Raw genomic sequence first — 21,258 nt, 5'->3', positions numbered from 1 at the left:
GTGGGACTGCCTCCTTTTCCTTCTTCAGGACAGAACAATTAGCCGTCATATGACCAGCTTTCTTACAATAGTAACAAGAGAGACCAGAATATTTCTCCTTCAACTGCTTCTCTTCATCCTTACTCTTGTCACTAGTCCCAGCTTTAATTTCTGATTTACCCTGGTTATCCCTGCTACTCTTTTGGAAACTCTTACTCGGGGTAAACATAACCTTGTGGGTTAAAGCAAACTCATCTGCTAATCTAGCAGACTCCTGCAAAGTGGCAGCATCCTTTTCATCTAAATCTAAATCAAGGATGCAACTTTTGAATTCTTCAATTAAAACCAACTCTTTCAAGCTGTTAAAATCATCATTTACATTTTTATATGTGCACCAGCGGTCAAAACACACAAACTTCTCATAAGCAAATTCCATATAACTCTGGTTCACAGGTTTCCTCGAATTTCTAAACTTTTGCCTGTATGCTTCTGGGACCAACTCGTAAGCCTTCAGCACAGCCTGTTTCACTATGTCATAATCAGCTGCTTCATCAACTGTCAAAGCAGAATAGGCTTGCTGAGCCTTTCCCTTAATTACACTTTGTAAGAGAATAGGCCAACCCTCTTTTGGGCACTTTAAACTCTGAGCAACCTTATCAAAATGCTGAAAGTATTTATCAACCTCTGCATCGTCAAATGGAGGTACCAATTTAACATCCTGACTGCCCTCAAATTTATCACCAGAGTCTAATGCTAGACCCCTTTGCTGCAATCTCTCTATCTTTTCCAGTTCAAACAGCCACTGTCTTTCTGCTTCCTCCCTGTTTTTCTGCCTCTTCTCTCTGTTTTCCTGCCTCTCTAGCCTCAACCTGCCTCTGCCTTTCCACAGCCTCCATCTTGAATTTTTCTAACTTGTACGGGAGGCCAAGCTCACTAGGTTTACTTTCAGGAAACACCTCCAACTCCTCCACTTTAAACACACCCTCAGATACATAATGTTCAGCTATTATCCTCTGCATCTGTGACCTCCTCATTGTCGATTTCACCTTAGCAAGTTTTAACCATTTAACAATACTCAACAACTCAATACTTCTGGTGTCCTTCAGTGCCTTAGAGGTTGGCGCTTCCAGAAATCTATCAACATCCATTGCTGCTTATTTTCCACACACAAATAAATCAAAAGGGATTTCTCCAGTGAAATCGATAATTAATCAATACACCTCCAAATCTTTTCCTATCCCGGATGCAAGTCCCAATTTTGTCCCCGTAACACTTTAGAAATGAGTCAGCAGCAATAGACTACACCTAGAGTCTGTTTTTGATGTTAAATCCACTATCTTTATTAGTACCTACAAACAATATAGTAACTTAAGCAAGACAAACAAAAGTTAACAGTGTTATGTGTATAAATGTGGGTAAGTATAACTCCCAAACTACTGAGCTCAGGGGAAACAAGGCTTGGAGTCTTGAGATGGTAAGCTATGAAAGTTCAGTTCAACCACAGAATAGTTGAGGAGAGAGAGATATTTGTAATCCAGGGTAAATGTCGAGAGGAGGCAATAACGTTGAATTCCACAGCATCCATGGTGGTAAAACGAGAGAACAGTCGCTGTAGATTTTATCCATCGTTGTTCCAAATCCACATACAAATTATCACCGAAAGTGACTTTTCACAAGGGGTATCGTCTTCAAGTGAATTTCCACACTACACCCAGGCAAGGGTTAACACATAAGTGGTCTTCACAGGATACCCCAAATCCGATCCACTCCTATGGATCAAATGAGGTGACAACCACACATTCAATGTATGCTGAATCGATAATTAATCCACCTTTGTGGGCATAGGAAAGTTTGAAACAGTGACCTTTGGCCACTAGTTCCCTTGTTTCGAACCTTCCATTTTTCCTCCTTCATCTCCGTCTGACTCTGAGTGTCTGTGTCCTTGGTTAAAACTAAACAAGCTGTGAGTGATGTAAACAAGCTGCAAGTCAGACTGATTTCCATTCTTAATCTCTCTCTCTCTCAAAATGACAGTCCACAGCAAACAAAATCTAGGGATTCATAACAATGGCCATTCCCCATTGTGAACTGACTGGTGTGCCAGCAGTTTGGATGACTGAGTGAATCCTTTCCCACATTCTGAGCTGGTGAATGGCTTCTCCCCAGTGTGAACTCGCTGATGACTCTGTAGGTTGGATGACTGAGTGAATCTCTTCCCGCAGACTGAGCAGGTGAACGGCTTCTCCCCAGTGTGAACTCGCTGATGTTTCTGCAGGGTGGATAACTGAGTGAATCTTTTCCCACAGACTAAGCAGGTGAATGGTTTCTCCCCAGTGTGAACTCGCTGATGATTCTGTAGGGTGGATGGGTGAGTGAATCTCTTCCCACAAACTGAGCAGGTGAATGGCCTCTCCCCAGTGTGAACTCGCTGATGACTCTGCAGGAGGGATGACTGAGTGAATCTCTTCCCACAGACTGAGCAGGTGAACGGCTTCTCCCCAGTGTGACCTTGCTGGTGTGCCACTAGGTTGGATGACTCAGTGAATCTCTTCTCAGAGACTGAGCAGGTGAACAGCATCTCTCCAGTGTGAACTCGCTGGTGAGCCATTAGCTTAGACGAGCAAGTGAATCCCTTCCCACAGTCTGAGCAGGTGAACGGCCACTCCCCACTGTGAACTGACTGGTGTGCCAGCAGTCTGGATGACTGAGTGAATCCTTTCCCACATTCTAAGCAGGTGAATGGCTTCTCCCCAGTGTGAACTCGCTGATGACTCTGTAGGTGGGATGACTGAGTGAATCTCTTCCCACAGTCTGAGCAGGTGAACGGCTTCTCCCCAGTGTGAACTCGCTGATGATTCTGCAGGCTGGATGAATCAGTGAATCTCTTCCCACATTCTGAGCAGGTGAATGGCTTCTCCCCAGTGTGAACTCGCTGATGACTCTGTAGGCTGGATAACCGAGTGAATCCCTTCCCACATTCTGAACAGGTGAACGGCTTCTCCCCAGTGTGAACTCGCTGATGACTCTGTAGGTTGGATGACTGAGTGAATCCCTTCCCACATTCTGAGCAGGTGAATGGCTTCTCCCCAGTGTGAACTCGCTGATGACTCTGTAGGTTGGATGACCCAGTGAATCTCTTCCCACAGACTGAGCAGGTGAATGGCTTCTCCCCAGTGTGGACTCGCTGATGTCTCTGTAGGCTGGATGACTCAGTGAATCTCTTCCCACAGACTGAGCAGGTGAACGGCTTCTCCCCAGTGTGAACTCGCTGATGTTTCTGTAGGCTGGATTGATCAGCTAATCTCTTCCCACAGACTGAGCAGGTGAACGGCTTCTCCCCAGTGTGAACTCGCTGATGTCTCTGTAGGGTGGATGAATTAGTGAATCTCTTCCCACAGACTGAGCAGGTGAACGGCTTCTCCCCAGTGTGAACTCGCTGATGACTCTGTAGGTTGGATGACTCATTGAATCTCTTCCCACAGACTGAGCAGGTGAATGGCTTCTCCCCAGTGTGAATTCGCTGATGTCTCTGTAGGGAGGATGAATCAGTGAATCTCTTCCCACAGACTGAGCAGGTGAACGGCTTCTCCCCAGTGTGAAACCGCTGGTGAGCCATTAGGTCAGATGACCGAGTGAATCCTTCCCCACAAATTCAGCAGATGACCAGCCTCTGCCCAGTGTGAGTTGCCTGGTGTGTCCACAGGTGGGATGACCGACTGAATCCCTTCTCACACACAGATCAGATGAATGGCCTTGTCTGGTGTGAACTTGTTGATGTACCTTCAATTGAGATAACCGAGTGAATCCACTCCCACTGTCTGAGCAGGTGAACGGCCTTTCCCCTGTGTAAAATGACGGGCGAGCCAGTCGGTCAGATGACCAAGTGAATCCCTCCCCACAGTCTGAGCAGGAAGGGTGGTTGATTGAAATCCTTGCTCCACTTCTCAAACATCTGGACAGAGACAGCAAAACTGGCGTGCCGTGTTTGAGATCCTAGGAGCTAAATTCCTTCTCGTTTTTAACCTGTAAAAAGATTTACAAAATCCATCACTGGGTTAGGACTAAATTTCAGATGAGATTACTTGAGTTGTCAAGGTTTGATCTGGTATCACACTGTTACAGTGAGGTTCAACCCAAGTTGGAGAGAGAAATCATCTTCTAACTGGGCACAGTGCTGGTATCTGGAATGACCATCAATTCCTTGATGCTGTTCCTGTCTCTATAAGAATGGGGCATTTCTGCCATCTCCAATTTGCTGCTTGGCTCAGTTTGACTCTCTCCATTGGTATTATTCCCTGTTCCTGCTGAGCAGCATGGTTGCCTGGCCCCACAGTAACTGAAACAGTATCAGGCAAATTGTCTTTCTTGTCAGGCACCTGGGATTTTCTTTTATGTATTATTAACTTAAAAGTGCCAGAGTTTTAACACCATATACAAAATTCCTGCTGAGATGAATGGTTGGTCCACACAGCTGTTAAAAGAACTTAGAGGGAATTTTTGTATTATTTCAGGTTCTTGTCACAGTCACAGAAAATTACAGCACAGAAACAGGCCCTTTGGACCATCTGGTTTGTGCTGAACTATTTAAACCACCCACTCCCATACCCCTACCATCCAGGTACCTATACAAACCTCTTAAATGTTGAAATTGAGCTCGCATGCACCACTTGTGCTGGCTGCTCATTCCACACCCGGATGACCGTCTGCGTGAAGAAGTTTCCCCTCATGTTCCCCTTAACGTTTCACCTTTTACCCATAACCCATGGTCTCTGGTTGTCGTCCCACCCCATCTCAGTGGTAAAAGCCAGCTTGCATTTACCCTATCTATACCCCTCATAATAGTGGTATACCTCCATCAAATCTCCCCTCAATCTTTTATGTTGCAAGGAATAAAGTCCTGACCTGTTCAATCTTTCCTAATAACCCAAGTCCTCCAGACCTGGCAACATCCTTGTGAATTTTCTCTGAACTCTTTCAACCTCTTTTACAACCTTCATGTAGGTAGGTGACCAAAACTGCACACAATACTCCAAATTAGGCCTCACCAATGTCTTCCACAAGTCAACATAACGTCTATCTATTGTTGTCAGTACTTTGGTTCATGAAGGCCAATGGGCCAAAGTCTTTCTTTCCGTCACATCCATGACACCATTTTCAATAGACAATAGGTGCAGGAGTAGGCCATTTGGCCCTTCAAGCCGGTACTGCCATTCACTGTGATCATGGCTGATCATCCACAATCAGTACCCCGTTCCTGCCTTCTCCCCATATCCCTTGACTCTGCTATCATTAAGAGATCTCTCCAACTCCTTCTTAAAAGCATTCAGAGAATTGGCCTCCACTGCATTCCACAGATCCACAACTCTCTGGCTGAAAAAGTTTTTCCTCAACTCCATGCTAAATGACCTACCCCTTATTCTCAAATTGTGGCCTCTGGTTCTGGACTCCCCCACTATCAGTGAATTAAAGACTTGTATTCCCAGATCCCTTTCTTCTACAACACTCCTCAGTGCCCTACCAGTCACTGTGAAAGACCTCCCTTGGTACGTCATACCAAAGTGCAACACCTCACACTTGTCTGCATTAAATTCCATTTTCCATTTCTCAAACCATTTTCCCAGTTGGTCCAGATTGCACAGCAAGCCATGACAGTCTTCCTCACTGTTCACTACACCACCAATCTTGGTGTCATCCGCAAATTTGCTGATCATCCAGATTACTGATATAGATGACAAACAATAACAGATCCAGCACTGATCCCTGTGGCACACCACTAGTCACAGGCCTCCGGTCAGAGAGGCAACCATCTGCTACCACACACTGGCTTCTCCCAAAGACAGTGTCTCATCCAATTTACTGTCTCATCTTGAATGCTGAGTGACTGAACCTTCTTGACCAACCTCCCATATGAGACTTTGTCCAGTGCCTTGCTCAAGTCCATGTGGATAACATCCACTGCCTTGCCTGATAACTTCCTCGGGAGACTCTACAAGATTGGTTAGACATGACCTACCATGCACAAAGCCCTGATGTCTATCCTTAATCAGTCCACACCTATCCAAATACTTACAGCATATCTCCAGTTCCTGCACATGCATTCCAATAACTTTCCCACTACTGATGTCAAGCTCACCAATGTACAATCTCTTAGTTTATTTTTAGAGCCTTTCTTGAACAGCGGAACAACATTGGCTGTCCTCCAATCCTCCAGTACCTCACCTGTCTCTAAAGATCATTTAAATATCTGTCCTCGTGCCCCGACAATTTCTGCACTTGTCTGCCGCAGAGTCCCAGGGAACAACTTGTCAGGCCCTGGGTATTTATCCACGCTAATTTGCCTTAAGACAGCAAACACCTCCACCTCTGTAATCTGTACAGGATCCATGAAGTTGATGCTGCTTTGCCTCACTTCTATAGACTCTGTGACCATCTCCTGTGTAAATACGGATGCAAAAAAAAATCTCCCACATCTATTTTGCCTCAGATCAGAACTACTGTTCTGATCTTGCATAGGATTATTTTTTTTTCCCCCCTTGCAATCCTTTTTGCTCTTAACATATCTGCAAAATCCATGAGGATTCTCCTTCACCATGTCTGCTGGGGCAACCTCATGCCTTCCTTGTCTTTCATAAGTGTTCACTTTAATTTCCTGTATTTCATAAGTATCCCATTTGTTCCTATCTGCCTGTACCTGGTATGCACCTCCTTTTTATTGATCTGGGAGATGAAGCACAAAGGGCTGATAGAGCTGCATGGTGGGAGGTGGGGGTGGGGGAGGGTTAAACTAAAGTTGCAGGGGGAATGGGAGCCTGAATAACAGAACAGATACTGGAGACGTTGTGGAGACAGTTGTTGTTCAGACCTCAGACAAAGACAGGAATGAAAAAGTTGAGCATGGTGCAGTGGATATGCTCAATCCTGTATATTTCAATACAGGGAGTAGCGTAGGAAAGGCAGATGTGTTCAGAGCACGGATCAACACCTGGAATTATGACACTAGGATCTGGCAACTGTGGCCTGGGACAGGCTGCTTTCTGGCAAAGGTGTGCTTGGTAAATTGAGGCCTTCAAAGCAAAATTTTGTAAGCACAAAGTGGGTATGTGCTTGTCAGAATAAAAGATAAAGATAGAAACTGTATCTCTTGGTTTTCAAGAGATATTGAGAACCTAGTGAAGCACAAAATGGAGTTGCATAACAAAGATAGGCAGGTAGGTTCTTATGGAGTATAAGAAATTCAAGAGAAAACATAAGAAATAAATCAGGATGGCGAAAAGAAAGCATGAGATTGCCCTCGTAAAAAAGATAAAGGATAATTGTCGGGGATTCTAGAAATAGATTAACAACAAACGGATTGCAAGGCATAAAGTTGCTCCTCTGGAAGACCGGAATGGCAATCCATGTGTGGAACGAAAGCAGATGGGTGAGATCTTAATTTTTTTTTTTATCTCATTTACTCAGGAGATGGACAGAGTGTCAATGAGAGTGTGGAAAAGCAGCATTAAAATTGTGGACCCTATACAGATTAAAGAAGAGGAGATGTTTGCTATCCTGAGGCAGATTAGGGTGGATAAATCTCCGGGGCATGACAAGGTGCTCCCTCGGACTCTACGGGAGGCAAGTGCAGAAATAGTTGGGGCCCTAGCAGAGATAATTAAATCATCCTTAGTAATGGGAGAGTTATCAGAGGATTGTAGGGTAGCCAAAGTAATTTTGCTGTTCAACATAGAACATAGAAATCTACAGCATATTCCAGGCCATTCAGCCCACAATGTTGTGCCAACCATGACACTTACTCTAGAAACTGCCTGGAATTTCCCTAGCACATAGACCTCTATGTTTCTAAGCTCCATGTACCTATCTAAGAGGCTGTTAAAAGACCCTCTTGTATCTGCCTCCACCACCACTGCTGGCAGTGCATTCCACACACCCATCACTCTCTGTGTAAAAAAACTTACCACTGACATCCCCTCGGTACCTATTTCCAAGCACCTTAAAACTATGCCCCTCGTGTTAGCCATTTCAGCCCTGGGGAAAAACCTCTGGCTATCCACACGATCAATGCCCCTCATCATTTTATACATCTAAAAAAGGCTCTAAGCGTAAAAAAGGATATTATACATTGCTTTGATGATTTGTTGGAAGTTTAAAAAGGTATGAGGGTATAGATAGGGTAAATGCAAGCAGCTTTTTCCACTGATGTTGGGCAGGACGACAACCAGAGGTCATGGGTAAGTGACTTCCCCATTTATACAACAAATACAATACAGCACAATACAGGCCCTTCAGCCCACAATGCTGTGCCAGACATTACTTACTTTAAAAATTACCTAGAGTTCCCCATAGCCCTCTATTTTTCTACGCACCATGTACCTATCCATGAGCCTCTTAAAAGACCCTATTGTATCCGGCTTCATCACAGTCGCCGGCAGCCCATTCCACGCACTCACCACTCTGTGTAAAAAACTCACCCCTTGTGGTGATATCACGTGTCAGGACCTGACTGGACAGAGTTCCCAGCATGCGCAGAAATGAAGAATTATCAAGAAGCATGGCAGTGTAAAACTTGTTTTTTTCTGCTGTTAAATACAAGTTCAATTCTGCAGAATATGGTTTGTTATCAGTAACCCACGGTACGTATAAAGAACACAACACCCCTGACATCTCCTTCGTACCTGCTTCCAAGCACCTTAAAACTGTGCCCTCTCTGCAGATTTTCTCTGGTTTGTGACTGGAGGCAGAACAAAGGTGATTTTCACAACAGCTGATGTAAAAGATTTTGTTCCCTTTCTCCGAGTTCGCGATCCTTGCATTTAGACAGCTGGAGCTCAGCTCTGTCTGAGAGACCCATCGGTTCCCATTCCCTCATCAGCCGGAAGCTCCCCGGGGCCCGTGTACGGATGGTGGGGCTGAGAGAGAGGGAAGAGAGCAGGACTGTCCCGGGATTGCGGGTCACGGAGCCCGGAGATCACAGCAATTGTCTCTCTCCCTCCGCTCTCCCCTTTCCATGTCTCCCCTCACCTTCTCCCTCATCCCCGGGGACGCGCTCTTACCTGCTGTCGGTCTGCTGAGGCCTACCGTGCACTGCGCGCATGCGTGATATTCGGCAACGTCACAACGCCGACGCCTGCGCATTTGATCGGTGCTTCGGCAAGGGCGAAATTTCTATCGCACGGCTTTATGGGTAATCACGGTGCCATTAAAGGTTTCTGCAAGCACCAGTTCCACGTCCATAGCTCAGGTTTTTTTGTGCATATAGAAAATTCAGCAGCTGTTTTAATGCAGAAAGCGGCTCCCGTAAAAAATATACTCAATATCACTGTGTATCTAATGCCAAAGTACAATCCTCTTACAAATGTAGATATAAAACTCAAGAGATTCTGCAGTTGCTGGAAATACAGTACAGAGACACACACACACACACACACACACACAAAGTGCTAGAGGAACTCTGCAGTTCAAGCAGCAACTAAGCAGAGGAGTACACAGTCTCGGTATGCTGAAGGGGCTCAGCCTAAACGTTGTCTCCACTCCACATTTGCTGCCTGATCTGTTGATTTCCACCATTAATTTGCAGAAATTAAACACTTTTTTTCCCAAGCAAACTGTTTCAAAATGTCCCTGATCTTTCATTTGTAGCCACATCCTGCCGGCCTGATTTCTCTTCCTCTTCCTCCTTATAAACTCTAAGTCCCATCTCTTTCTGGAGCCCCAAAGCCCTGAATCAGGCTGACAACTCTTTGTTTTCTGACTCTGCTCCATCAATGACTCACTTGCTCGTCTACTGTCAGACTTTAGAGGCACATTGCAACAACCCAGCTGTCTGAGACACAGTCCTTTGAAATTAGTGAAAATGACCCAAAACGTTGAAAAGAGCAGGGAAGAAGGAGCTTCAGCACCTTAGTCCAGAGCCCTGAAGAACGTTAAAACCACAGTGAGCTCATCATCTTATTCAGCCTGGAGAAAAGCATGCAGAAAATTTCTTGCAGGTGAATGAGAGCCAAAGGCTTTTTCCCAGGGTTGAAACGGATAACACGAGGGGGCATAGGTTTAAGCTGCTTGGAAATAGGTACAGAGGAGATGTCAGAGCTAAGTTTTTTTAAACAAAGAGTGGTGTTTGTGTGGAATGCACTGCCAGCGACGGTGGTGGAGGTGGATACAATGAAGTCTTGTAAGAGAATCTTAGAAAGGTACATGGAGCTTATGAAAATAGAGGGCTATACGGTTGGGTAACTCTAAGCAGTTTCTAGAGTAGGTTACATGGTCGGCACAACATTGTGGGCCGAAGGGTCTGTAACGTGCTGTAGATTTCTATGATTCTATGACATTCAAGGGAAATCTCCTATCCCACGGAGTGGTGACATGTTGTAACCTGTCATCACAGGGAGAGTGAGAGGGAAATGGCAGGGATAGATTGTGATATACTGATATGGAACAGAAACATGGGCAGGAACTAAATGGGCCGAGTGGCCTCTCTACTGTACATCGTGAGTGTGGTAGAGACAGTAAGTACCTGAGACACGGGATTTGATACAGAACTAATTTGTCTTTCACAGATCCATAATATTAAACACCACTCTAGTTTAGGGCTAACATCAGCAGAACTGACTCCTCCAATGCTCAGTGACTATGGTTCGGTCCTGGGTGCGATGAGCAGCCGCAAGAACTGCAGATTTTGACAGTAACAGAAAAGGAAGATGAGGCTCTGTTCTGGGGAGATGTTGAAAAAGAGGATTTGCCATAAATGCCAGCTGAACTGAATGTGGATAAATCATCTGGTACAGATAGATTGTATGTGAGGAAACTGCGAAGTTGTGGTCCAACATCTACAGCTTTGGGGTGCATCTGAGGACAAGAGAATAGGATATACAGTATTTTTGCTCAAAAGAGATGCAAGGATAATTCTAGCAATCCTAGATCAGGCAGATTAACCTCAGTGTAGGAAAGCCTTGCAAATGATAATCAGTCTCAGAACTAACACTTCGACAAAGTGTGACAATAACAGAAAAAATAGACTTATGAAAGGCAAGTCATGTTGAACTGATTATATAATGGAGAGGGGGATTGATAGTTAGATATGGCCCTGGTGGCTAAAGGGATCAGGGGGGTATGGAGAGAAGGCAGGTACAGGGTTCTGAGTTGGATGATCAGCCATGATCATACTGAATGGCGGTGCAGGCTCGAAGGGCCGAAGGGCCTACTCCTGCACCTATTTTCTATGTTTCTAACAGTCCCTCAGTTACCTTGATGGTTAAATATTTAACATAGAGCTGATTTGAAGTTCCTCCCTGATGTGAAGTTGCTGGCGTTGCACCAGCTGGGATGATTGAGTAAACCTTTTTGCTCACTCCGGACAGAAATGTGACCTCTATTTTATTGTAAACTCACCGGAGCATCATAAAGTGGATTAAGTGAATGAGTCATTTCGCACACACGGAGCAGATGAACGGCCGAATCCCAGTGCGAAACTGTCGGTGCACAGGTATTTTAAAATCTTTCCCTGCCGTTCAGCTCTCACTCTCCATGTGATGACAGGTTGGAACAAGTCACCACTCCCTGGGAGAAGAGACTTCCGCTGAATTACATAGAATCACAGGAATCTGCAGCACATTACAGTCCCTTCGGTCCAGAATGTTGCTCCAGCATTTTGCGTGTGTGTGTTTGTGTGTGTACATGTCAAGCAACTGCAGAATCTCTTGTTTTTTATATCTGCATTGTAAGAGGGTTTTACTTTGGCATGAAACACAGGGAATGCCTGTTGATATTCAGTATATTGTTTATGGGAGTTGCTGTCTGCATTAAAACAGGTGCTGAGTTTTTTGTACATACAAACACTGATCCATGGGCATGGAACCGGTGCTTGCAGACACTTTTAATGGCGTCGTGATTACCCAGAAAGCCCAGCGTTTAAATTTCGCAGTCGCTGACTCACCGATTGAATGCGCTGGTGTCAGGGTTGCCGATGTTCCCGAATATCACGCATGCGCGCAGTACACAACCGGCCTCGGGAGGTCCAAGTTGCAGGTAAGAACGATTCTCTGGTCGGACTTTTTCCAACACCGATTCTTCCCTTTCTCTCTCGATCACTATACGGGCCCCAGGGGGCTTCCGGCTGATGAGGGAATGGGAACCGATGGATCTCTCAGACAGAGCTGAGCTCCAGCTGTCTAAATGCAAGGATCGGGAACTCGGAGAAAGGCACAAAATCTTTCACATCAGCTGTTGAGAAAATCACCTTTGTTCTGCCTCCAATTACAATCAAGAGAAAATCTGCAAATGCTAGAAATCCAAGCAACACACACAAATTGCTGGAGGAACTCAGCATTAGTACTCTTTTCCATAGATGCTGCCTGGCCTGCTGAGTTCCTCCAGCATTTTGTGTGCGTTGCTTGTTCTACCTCCTCTTGTTCTGGACTTTTCTACCCGTGAGAACATGTTTAACCCATTCTCTCTGGATCCATAATGATATCCAACACCTTGTCCTGGGCAACAAGTAGCTTTCACATCACAAATGTGCCAGACTCCAATGAGACAGACTACTGCCCTTCCCTTCATATTCATTGGCATTGCCATCACTGAGTTCACCACCGTCAGTCACCTGGGGGAGGGTTCAGGGGAAATATTTATGTACAATACAGAAACTGTTGTTACCTGTGTGTACTGTGGTGACGCAAAAGTTGCTGGAGAAAGAAGGATTTTGGCACATTGGCCTTCATAAGCCAATGTACTGAGTACAGGAGATGGATGCTATGTTGACTCTGTATGAGAAATTGGTGATGCGTAACTTGGGACTATTTTGTGCAGTTTTGGTCACCTACCTAGAGGAAAGAAGTAAAAGAGGTTGAAAGAGTTCAGAGAAAATTCAGAAGGATATTGCTACGTCTGGAGGACTTGGTTATAAGGAAAAATTGAACAGGTCAGGACTTTATTCCTTGGAATGTAAAAGATTAAGGGAAGATTTGATGGAATTGTACCAAAATTATGAGGGTTATAGATAGGGTAAATGCAAGCTGGCTTTAACCACTGAGATGGTGTGGGACTACAACCAGAGGCCATGGGTTAAGGATGAAAGGTGAAACATTAAGGGGAACATGAGGGGAAACTTTTTCACACAGATGGTCATCCAGGTGTGGAATGAGCAGCCAGCAGAAGTGGTGAATGCGAGCTCAGTTTCACCATTTAAGAGGTTTGTGTAGGTACCTGGATGGTAGGGATATGGGAATAAAACATTTAAATAGTTCAGCACAAACTAGATGGGCCAAAGGGTCTGTTTCTGTGTTGTACTTTTCTATGACTGTGACAAGAACCTGAAATAATACTAATATTCACTCTAATTCCTTTTAACAGACCAACCATTCATCTCAGCAGCAAATTTTTATATGGCGTTAAAACTGCGGCACTTTAAATTAACAGTGCATAAAAGAAGGTCCCAGCTGCAGGTCAACAAAGGCTATTTGTGTGAGAGTGTTTCAGTTCCTTTGGGGCCAGGCACCCATACAGCTCAGTGGGAACAGGGAATACTACCAATAGAGAGAGTCAAACTGAGCCAAGTCAGAGATTTGAGATGGCAGAAATGCCCCATTCTTATTGAGACAGGAAGAGCATCAGGGAGTTTGATTCCAGATACCAACACTGTGCCCAGTTAGAAGATGATTTCTCTCTCCAACTTGGGTTGATCCTTACTGTAACAGTGTGAAGTCAGTTCACACCTTGGCAACTCAAGTGATCTCATCTGAAATGTCCTTCACCCATTGATGGATTTTGTAAATCTTTTTACAGATTAAAAACGACAAGGAATCTCTCTACAGGAATCTTGAAAACAATACGCCAGTTTTTCTGTCTCTGTCCAGATACTGAAGAATTGGAGCAAGTGATTCACTCAATCATCAGTCCTGCTCTGACTGTGGGGAGGGATTCACTTGGTCATCGAACCTGAAGGTACACCAGCGAGTTCACACTGGGGAGAGGCCGTTCACCTGCTCAGACTGCGGGAAGGGATTCCTTTCATCATCTAAACTGAAGGTACATCAGAGAGTTCACACTTGAGAGAGGCCATTCACCTGCTCAGACTGCGGGAAGGGTTTCACTTGGTCATTCCACCTGCAGAGACACCAACGAGTTCAAATTGGATCGAGGCCTTTCACCTGTTCAGACATTGGAAAGAGTTTCTCTCAGCCATCTCCATCAAATGTGCATCATTGAGTTCACACTGGGGAGAGACCGTTCACCTGCTGTGAATGTAGGAAGGGATTCACTCAGTCATTTAACCTTGTGACACACTGCCGGGTTCACACTGGGGCGAAAGCTTGAATAAGCTGCTTGCTGGGTATTTGTCCATCACCGTTGCTGATTGCAATTTCGAGAGTGACTGTCGGTGCTGAACTCTGCAATTATTGCTGCTGCTCACCCCACCCATTTCTGCACCCTGGTCACTGGGCATGGGAGGAGTTTCTTCTGCTGCACATTCACCTTTAATGGGACTGTTGTTTAATATCCTGGATCTGAGGCAAATAAATCAGTTCTGTTTGAATTCTTGTCTCTGGTACTTAGTGAATTTATAATGCACCTAGTGTACAGTAATGAGTCAACTCAGGCCGGCTGGACCCTGCCAGTGATTCTGTTCCACGATAGTCCTTTTAAATCCTCCCCTGTTGTTCCCCTCTTGCTCTCCCTGTGGTGATGGGTTCCAAACAGTCACCACTGTGTGGCTGAAGGGGTTCCCCTTGAATTTTCTGCAGACTGAAGAAGTCAAATTGACTGCAGTTCTAGCTGACATGTTCTTCACCCCTCAAATCCCTGGGCTGAGGAAGAATGACATTGGTAGTTCACCTTCTTATTTCCACATTATGGGTCATTTTCCCTGCTTCTGAAGGATTAACAAAGAAACATAGAAAACCTACAGCACAATACAGGCCCTTCAGCCCACAAAGTTTTGCCAAACCTGCCCCTACCTTAAAAATTACTAGGGTTACCCATAGCCCTCTGCTTTTCTAAGCTCCATGTACCAATCCAAAAGTCTTTTAAAATACCTGATCGTATACACCTCCACCACTGTCGTCGGCAGCCCATTCCAGGCGCTCACCACTCTCTGCATAAAAACTTACTGCAGACATCTCCTTTCTACCTACTCCCAAGCACCTTAAATCTGTGTCCTCTTGTGGCAGCCCTGGGGCAAAAAAGCCCCTGGCTATCCACACGATCAATGCCTCGCATCATCTTATACACCTCTGTCAGGTTACCTCTCATCCTTCTTCACTCCAAGGAGAAAACGCCGAGTTCACTCAACCTGTCTTCAGAGAGCATGTCCCCCCCACCCCAATCCAGGCAACATCCTTGTACATCTCCTCTGCACCCCTTCTGTGGTTTCCACATCCTTCCTGTAGTGAGGCAACCAGAACTGAGAACAGTACTCCAAGTGGATTCTGACCAGCATCCTACATAGCTGCCAGGGTTGTTAGAAAAAGCCACTGTCCTCTCAAGACTGAAAACAGAATGAGAAGCCATTAGTTGGATGTTGAACGGAGCAGGGTCAGAAACCAGAGGCGAGTCTGCACAGGGCAGAGTTTGGGGCTCTGGACGATGGTCGGGGTAAGAACGTATGATGAGGAGAAGGGAATCAGCAGCAGGGTGTGCAATAAATGACAGAGTAGCAACATTTGGAAGCTGATTGACAGAGAAAATAATTTGGTTGTCTGACTGATGACAGAAACAATGCCTGTGGTGAGGTGCTCCACTGGTCGAGGAACATGTGTGTGTTGGGAATGGTTTTATCTATTGAGGGAGTTGTTCCTGCTTGGTTATCCTGTAATATTATATCTGGATGGTTATTATGGATTGTCCTATCTGAAATAATGTATTGACTATCATATAAATTGTGAGATTTTGACTCTAAAACCGGATCAGGCTTGAATTTATGGTGCCTTTATGAAGTTACGGTGGTCATTCATAAGTTTATATTTTAAAGCAAGGTTTTAGTGAATGATATTTGCTATTTGATTGTACCTGTGTACGTAATCCGATTGAGTTCAACTGCTGCAGGATCCCAGAATGTGTTGGACTGTGTCTGGTTTCTCTTGGCATTTTCTGCATTAATCACCTTGCTTGTTTGTATTTTATGCATTTTTGATTTATTTTCTTTGTTAACCACCTTGGCCTGTATTTCTGCGAGGAATCCCTCTGTTTCAGGGAAGAGGTCTCCAACTCTCAGTCAGGGGCTCGATGCTTCCTTGTCACCATTTCATCTGCTCAGATCATTGGGATGTCTCCCATGGAGGGTGATACTCATTCCACTGGTTAGTTATTTCTTCCATAGTGGTAATACATTTTTCTGAGTTGGCTTCTCAATTAAGTTTTCTGGCCTGTGTTTTTTTTTATCAGACTTTCATATATACTCATTATACTCATATAATCATGTTTATTTTTGATGAAAATAGATAGTTTAGAAATTCTATCAGACTGTTGGGTGATTTTTTTTTTAATGTTTGCTTTCCAACCCTACGCCACCTTTCTGATGATTTGATTTGATTTGACTTTTTACCAACACAGCCACAGCACCCTCTCTGCCTACCTGTGTCTCCTTTCCAGAAACGTACCAGTATATGGGACACAAGAGATACAGCAGATGCTGGAAGTTTAGAGCAACAAGACAATGTATGTGAGGAGCTCAACAGGTCAGGCAGCATCTATCGATGGGAATCAATGTTTTGGGCCAAGACCCTTCATCGGGACTCTTGATACACAGTTATCTGGAATATCGTCGGCAGCCCATACCACGCACTCACCACTCTCTGAGTAAAATACTTACCCCTGACATCTCCTCTGTACCTACTCCCAAGCACCTTAAACCCATGCCTTCTTGTGGCAGCCATTTCAGCTCTGGGAAAAAGCCTCTGACTGCCCTAAATGATCAGTGCCTCTTGTCATCTTATACACCTCTTTCAGGTCACCTCTCATCCTCTGTAGCTCCAAGGAGAAAAGGCCAAGTTCACTCAACCTATTCTCATAAGGCATGCTCCCCAATCCAGGCAACATCCTTGTAAATCTCCTCTGCACCCTTTCTATGGCTTTCACATCCTTCCTGTAGTGAGGCGACCAGAACTCAGCACAGTACTCTTCAGTGGGGTCTGACCAGGGTCCTATATAGCTGCAACATTACCTCTCGGCTCCTAAATTCAATTCCACCATTGATGAAGGCCAATACACCGTACGCCTTCTTAACCACAGAGTCAACCTGTGCAGCTGCTTTGAGCATCCTGTGGACTCGGACCCCAAGATCCCTCTGATCCTCCACACTGCCAAGATCTTACCATTAATACTACATTCTGCCATCATACTTGACCTAACAAAATGAACCATCTCACACTTATCTGGGTTGAACTCCATCTGCCACTTCTCAGCCCAGTTTTGCAGCCTATCAATGTCCGCTGTAATCTCTGACAGCCCTCCACACTATCCACAACAACCCCAACCTTTGTGTCATCAGCAAATTTACTAACCCATCCGTCTACTTCCTCATCCAGGTCATTTATAAATATGATGAAGAGTAAGTGTCCCAGAACAGATCCCTGAGGCACATCACTGGTCACTGCTCACCATGTTGAGCCCAGCTGGGGATCAGCTATTCTGGATTTGGTGTTGTGCAATGAACCGAATTAGAGCACTTAAGGTAAAAGAACCCTGAGGAGAGAATGATCTTAATATAATTGAATTCACACTGAAATTTGAGAAGGAGAAGCTAAAGTGAGATCTATCAATATAACCGTGGAATAAGGACAAATACAGAGGAATGAGAGGGGAATTGGCCAAATTTGATAACAGACAAAAAACACTGGCAGGGATGACGGTAAAGCATCAAAGGCTGTAAATGCGGGAAGCAATTCGGAAGACACAGGATATATACATTGAAAAAGGAACGACTATTCTAAAGAGAGCGTCATACAACCACGGCTAATGAGAAGGCAAAGCCAACATAAAAGCCAGAGAGAGGGCATATAACAGAGCAAAAATTGGTGGAAAGCTAGATGATTGGGAAGCTTTTATAAACCAACAAGAGGCAACTAAAAAATTAATTAAGAAAAAAAAGATGGAATACGAAGTTACAAGATGATACCAAATGTTTCTTCAGGTCTATGAAGTGTAAAAGAGGCAAGAGTGGATGTCGGACCGGGGGAAAACGATGCCTGGGGAGGGTGGGTGACAAGGAGATGGCGGCTGAACTGAATAAGTATTTCACACCAGTCTTCATTGTGGATGCACCTAGTGGGATGCTGTATGTCCAGATGTCAGTGGTCAGAAGTGTGTGAAGTTGTCGTTACTCGAGAGAAGGTTCCTGGCAAACAGAAAGGTCTGAAGGTAAATAGATCACCTGGACTAGATGGTGTACATCCCAGAGTTCTGGAAGAGGTGGCCGAAGAGATTGTGGAGGGATGAGCAATGAAGTTTCAAGAATCAGTGGAGTGAGTCTGGTATGGTTGCGGAAGACTGCAAATTCAGAAATGTATCTCCACTACTCAAGAAGGGAGGGAGATTGAAGAACTGAAATTTTAGTACAGTTCGTCTGACCTCACTGGTTGGGTAGATATTGAAGTCGGATGTTGGGGATGTGTTTCCAGGGCATTTCGAGGCATGTGATAAAATCGGCACTCAGCATGTTTGCCTCCAGGAAAATCTTGCCTGGAAAGTGTGTTGAAATTCCTGGAATTTATTGAAGTCGTTAGACAAGCTAGACAAAGGAGAATCGGTTAATGATGTACATCTGCATTTTCAGAAGGTCTTTGACAAGGTGCCACACATGAGGCTAGTTAACAAGTTATGAATCCATGACATTACAGGAAAGATTATTGTATGGATAAAACAGTGGCTGATTGGCAAAGGATAGTAACAAAGGGGACGTCTTCTGTTTGGCTGCCGGTGACTAGTGATGTTCCACAGGACTTGGATGGCAGAATTGATAGCTTTATTGGAAAGTTTGCCAATGATATCAAGATAGCTGGAGGACCGGGCAGAGAGGCTATAAAAGAGGCTATAAAAGGCCAGGCAGAAAGGCTATAAAAGGACTTTGACGATTCAAGGAATGGGTGTAAATATGGCAGATGGAATACCGTGTAGGGAAGCGTATAGTCATGCACGTTGGGAAAAGAAATACTGGGGTACACTATTTTCTAAATAGTCTAAACTTAGGAGCCCTTGTGCAGGATTCCCTAAAGGATAATTTATAAGTTGAGGTGGCAGTGAGGCCAAATGCGATTTCAGGAGGACTAGAATATAAAAGCAAGAACTTAATGTTGAGGCTTTATAAAGCATTGGTGAAGCTTCACTTAGATTATTGTAAGCAGTTTTGCACCCCTTATCTTAGAAAGGATGGGCTAAGACTGGAGAGAGTCTAAAGGATTGAATGTCTTGTCCTGTGAAGACCATTTGATGATTCTGGGCCTGTATTCACTGAAATTCAAAAGAATGAAAGGTGATATAATTGAAACTTATCGAATGTTGAAAGACCTGAGTAGACTGGTATGTCCCATGGTGGGAGAGTCTAGGACCAGAGGAAACTGTTTCGGAACAGAGGGGCGTCCTTCTGGAACGAAGGTGAGATTAGACAGAGGGTGGTGGATCTGTGGAATTCATTGCCACGTGCAGTTCTAGAAACCAAGACTTCATGTCTAGCGATCGTCCGTCTATAGAGAGTTTGTCAACCTATAATAATTATTGTTTTTCAGCTGCAGCTGGTAAAACTTGAGGTGCAGGCATCGCAAAGCATAATCATTTCTCAGTTTGCGCGGAATCTGTCTACTCAGATCGCGGGATGTCTCTCTGGAGGGACATGAATGGATAACTTCATCTTCCATAGTGACCATTTCTTCATTTTTCTGGATAGTGCTTTCATTTAACTTTAGTATTGTGTACTTCTTATTAGTTTTACACACGGTGGCATGGAGTGCTCAATCCTGGTTTCGTTGAGGAAAACTTTATCCTTGGGTATATTACTTCACCCCTCCCCATCTCCAGTTTCACCCATGACCTCCCACCTTGGACTTCTTCCTCCCCTGTCCCCTCTACATCCCTTACCCTGACTTTGCATCTTTTTTTCCCCCAAAAATGCCAAGACCTCAAGAATATTGGGGCAGAAGTGAGAATAGGTGCTATTACAGAGGAGAAAATGTGCTTTGGAAGCTGGAAGGTCTGAAGGTAGATAAGACTCCCGGCCAAATGGTGTAAACCCAAGGGTTCAGGAAGAGGGAGCTGAAGAGTTTGTGCAGACATTAAGGACATAGAGCACGACAGCACAGAATAATGCCATTCGGCCAATCTGGTCTGTGCCAACCTATCAATCTGCTGAGTTCCAGCAACTTCCACTGGGACCATATTCCCCCTCCCATCTATGAACCCATCCAATCTTCTCTGAGATGTTGAAATCGAACCTGCCACTTGCACTGGCACCCCATTCCACAACCTCACCGCCTCTGAGTGAAGAAATTCCCCCTCATGTTTCTCTTAAGGAATGAGTAATGATCTTTCAAGAATCACTAGATTTGGGAATGGTTATGGTGAACTAGAAAGTTGCAAATGCCACTCCGTTCTTTAAGAGGGGAGGGAGGGATAAGAAAGAAAATTATAGGACAGTTAGTCTGACCTCAGTAGGTGGGGAGATGTTGGAGTCCATTAACAATGAGGATTCAGGGTACTTGGAGGTGCACAATACAGTACGGCCAAAGTAGGCATGGTTTTCTTCAGGAGAAATCTTGCCTGACAGATCTGTTGGAATTCTCTGATGAAACAACAGGCAGGACACACAAAGGAGAGGCAGTGGATGCTGTTTGTTCGGATTTTCAGATGGTCTTTAACAAGGTGCTGCACATGAGGCTACCTAACAAGATCATAGCTCATGGTGTTTGATGTTTCTGTGCCTGTTCCCACAGGAGTTTGGAAGTTCCTGAATACTGTAAAACCCGAGATAGAAAGGATGTGAGAGGACGTTTCCCATAGTGCAGAGCCCAGGACCAGGGGGCAGACTCTCAGATGAGACGGAAATCAATTTAGACCAGAAATGAGGAGGAATTCTCCTGCTGTATCTCATGATCTTATGATTGTTTAACACGGCCGTTTCTGACCTGTACTTTCGTGGCCATCCCCCTCACTCTCTTAAATACTTATCTCTCTCCACCTCAGATGCACCCAGCCTTCACACCCTCGGGGCAGTGAATCCCAAAGATTGTACACTCAGCCAGATAGATGGACACTTCCCTGATCCCAGTGGAACTGCATCTCCACACACACTCCTCACTT

General features: G+C 44.8%; 1 protein-coding gene across 1 annotated transcript; it reads right to left on the bottom strand.

Moving 5' to 3' along the window:
• Window positions 1-1,154: 1,154 nt before the first annotated feature.
• Window positions 1,155-9,088, bottom strand: LOC140207502 (uncharacterized). Its single transcript, XM_072276027.1, has 2 exons — window positions 9,030-9,088; window positions 1,155-4,002 (listed from the first exon to the last, which is right to left on the bottom strand). The coding sequence occupies exon 2, from the start codon at window positions 3,593-3,595 to the stop codon at window positions 2,039-2,041; it is 1,557 nt and encodes a 518-aa protein (XP_072132128.1). The 5' UTR covers window positions 3,596-4,002; window positions 9,030-9,088; the 3' UTR covers window positions 1,155-2,038.
• Window positions 9,089-21,258: the final 12,170 nt, after the last annotated feature.

The sequence above is a fragment of the Mobula birostris genome, chromosome 13 (assembly GCF_030028105.1).
Source record: "Mobula birostris isolate sMobBir1 chromosome 13, sMobBir1.hap1, whole genome shotgun sequence".
NCBI classification, from domain to species: Eukaryota; Metazoa; Chordata; class Chondrichthyes; order Myliobatiformes; family Myliobatidae; genus Mobula; species Mobula birostris.
The sequence above is the reverse complement of the archived record's forward strand: the minus strand, read 5'-3'. Positions and strand labels throughout refer to the sequence as shown.

Excerpts from the sequence above, each read along its gene's own strand:
- LOC140207502 (XM_072276027.1), bottom strand. The coding sequence starts at position 3,595 with ATGGCTCACCAGCGGTTTCACACTGGGGAGAAGCCGTTCACCTGCTCA.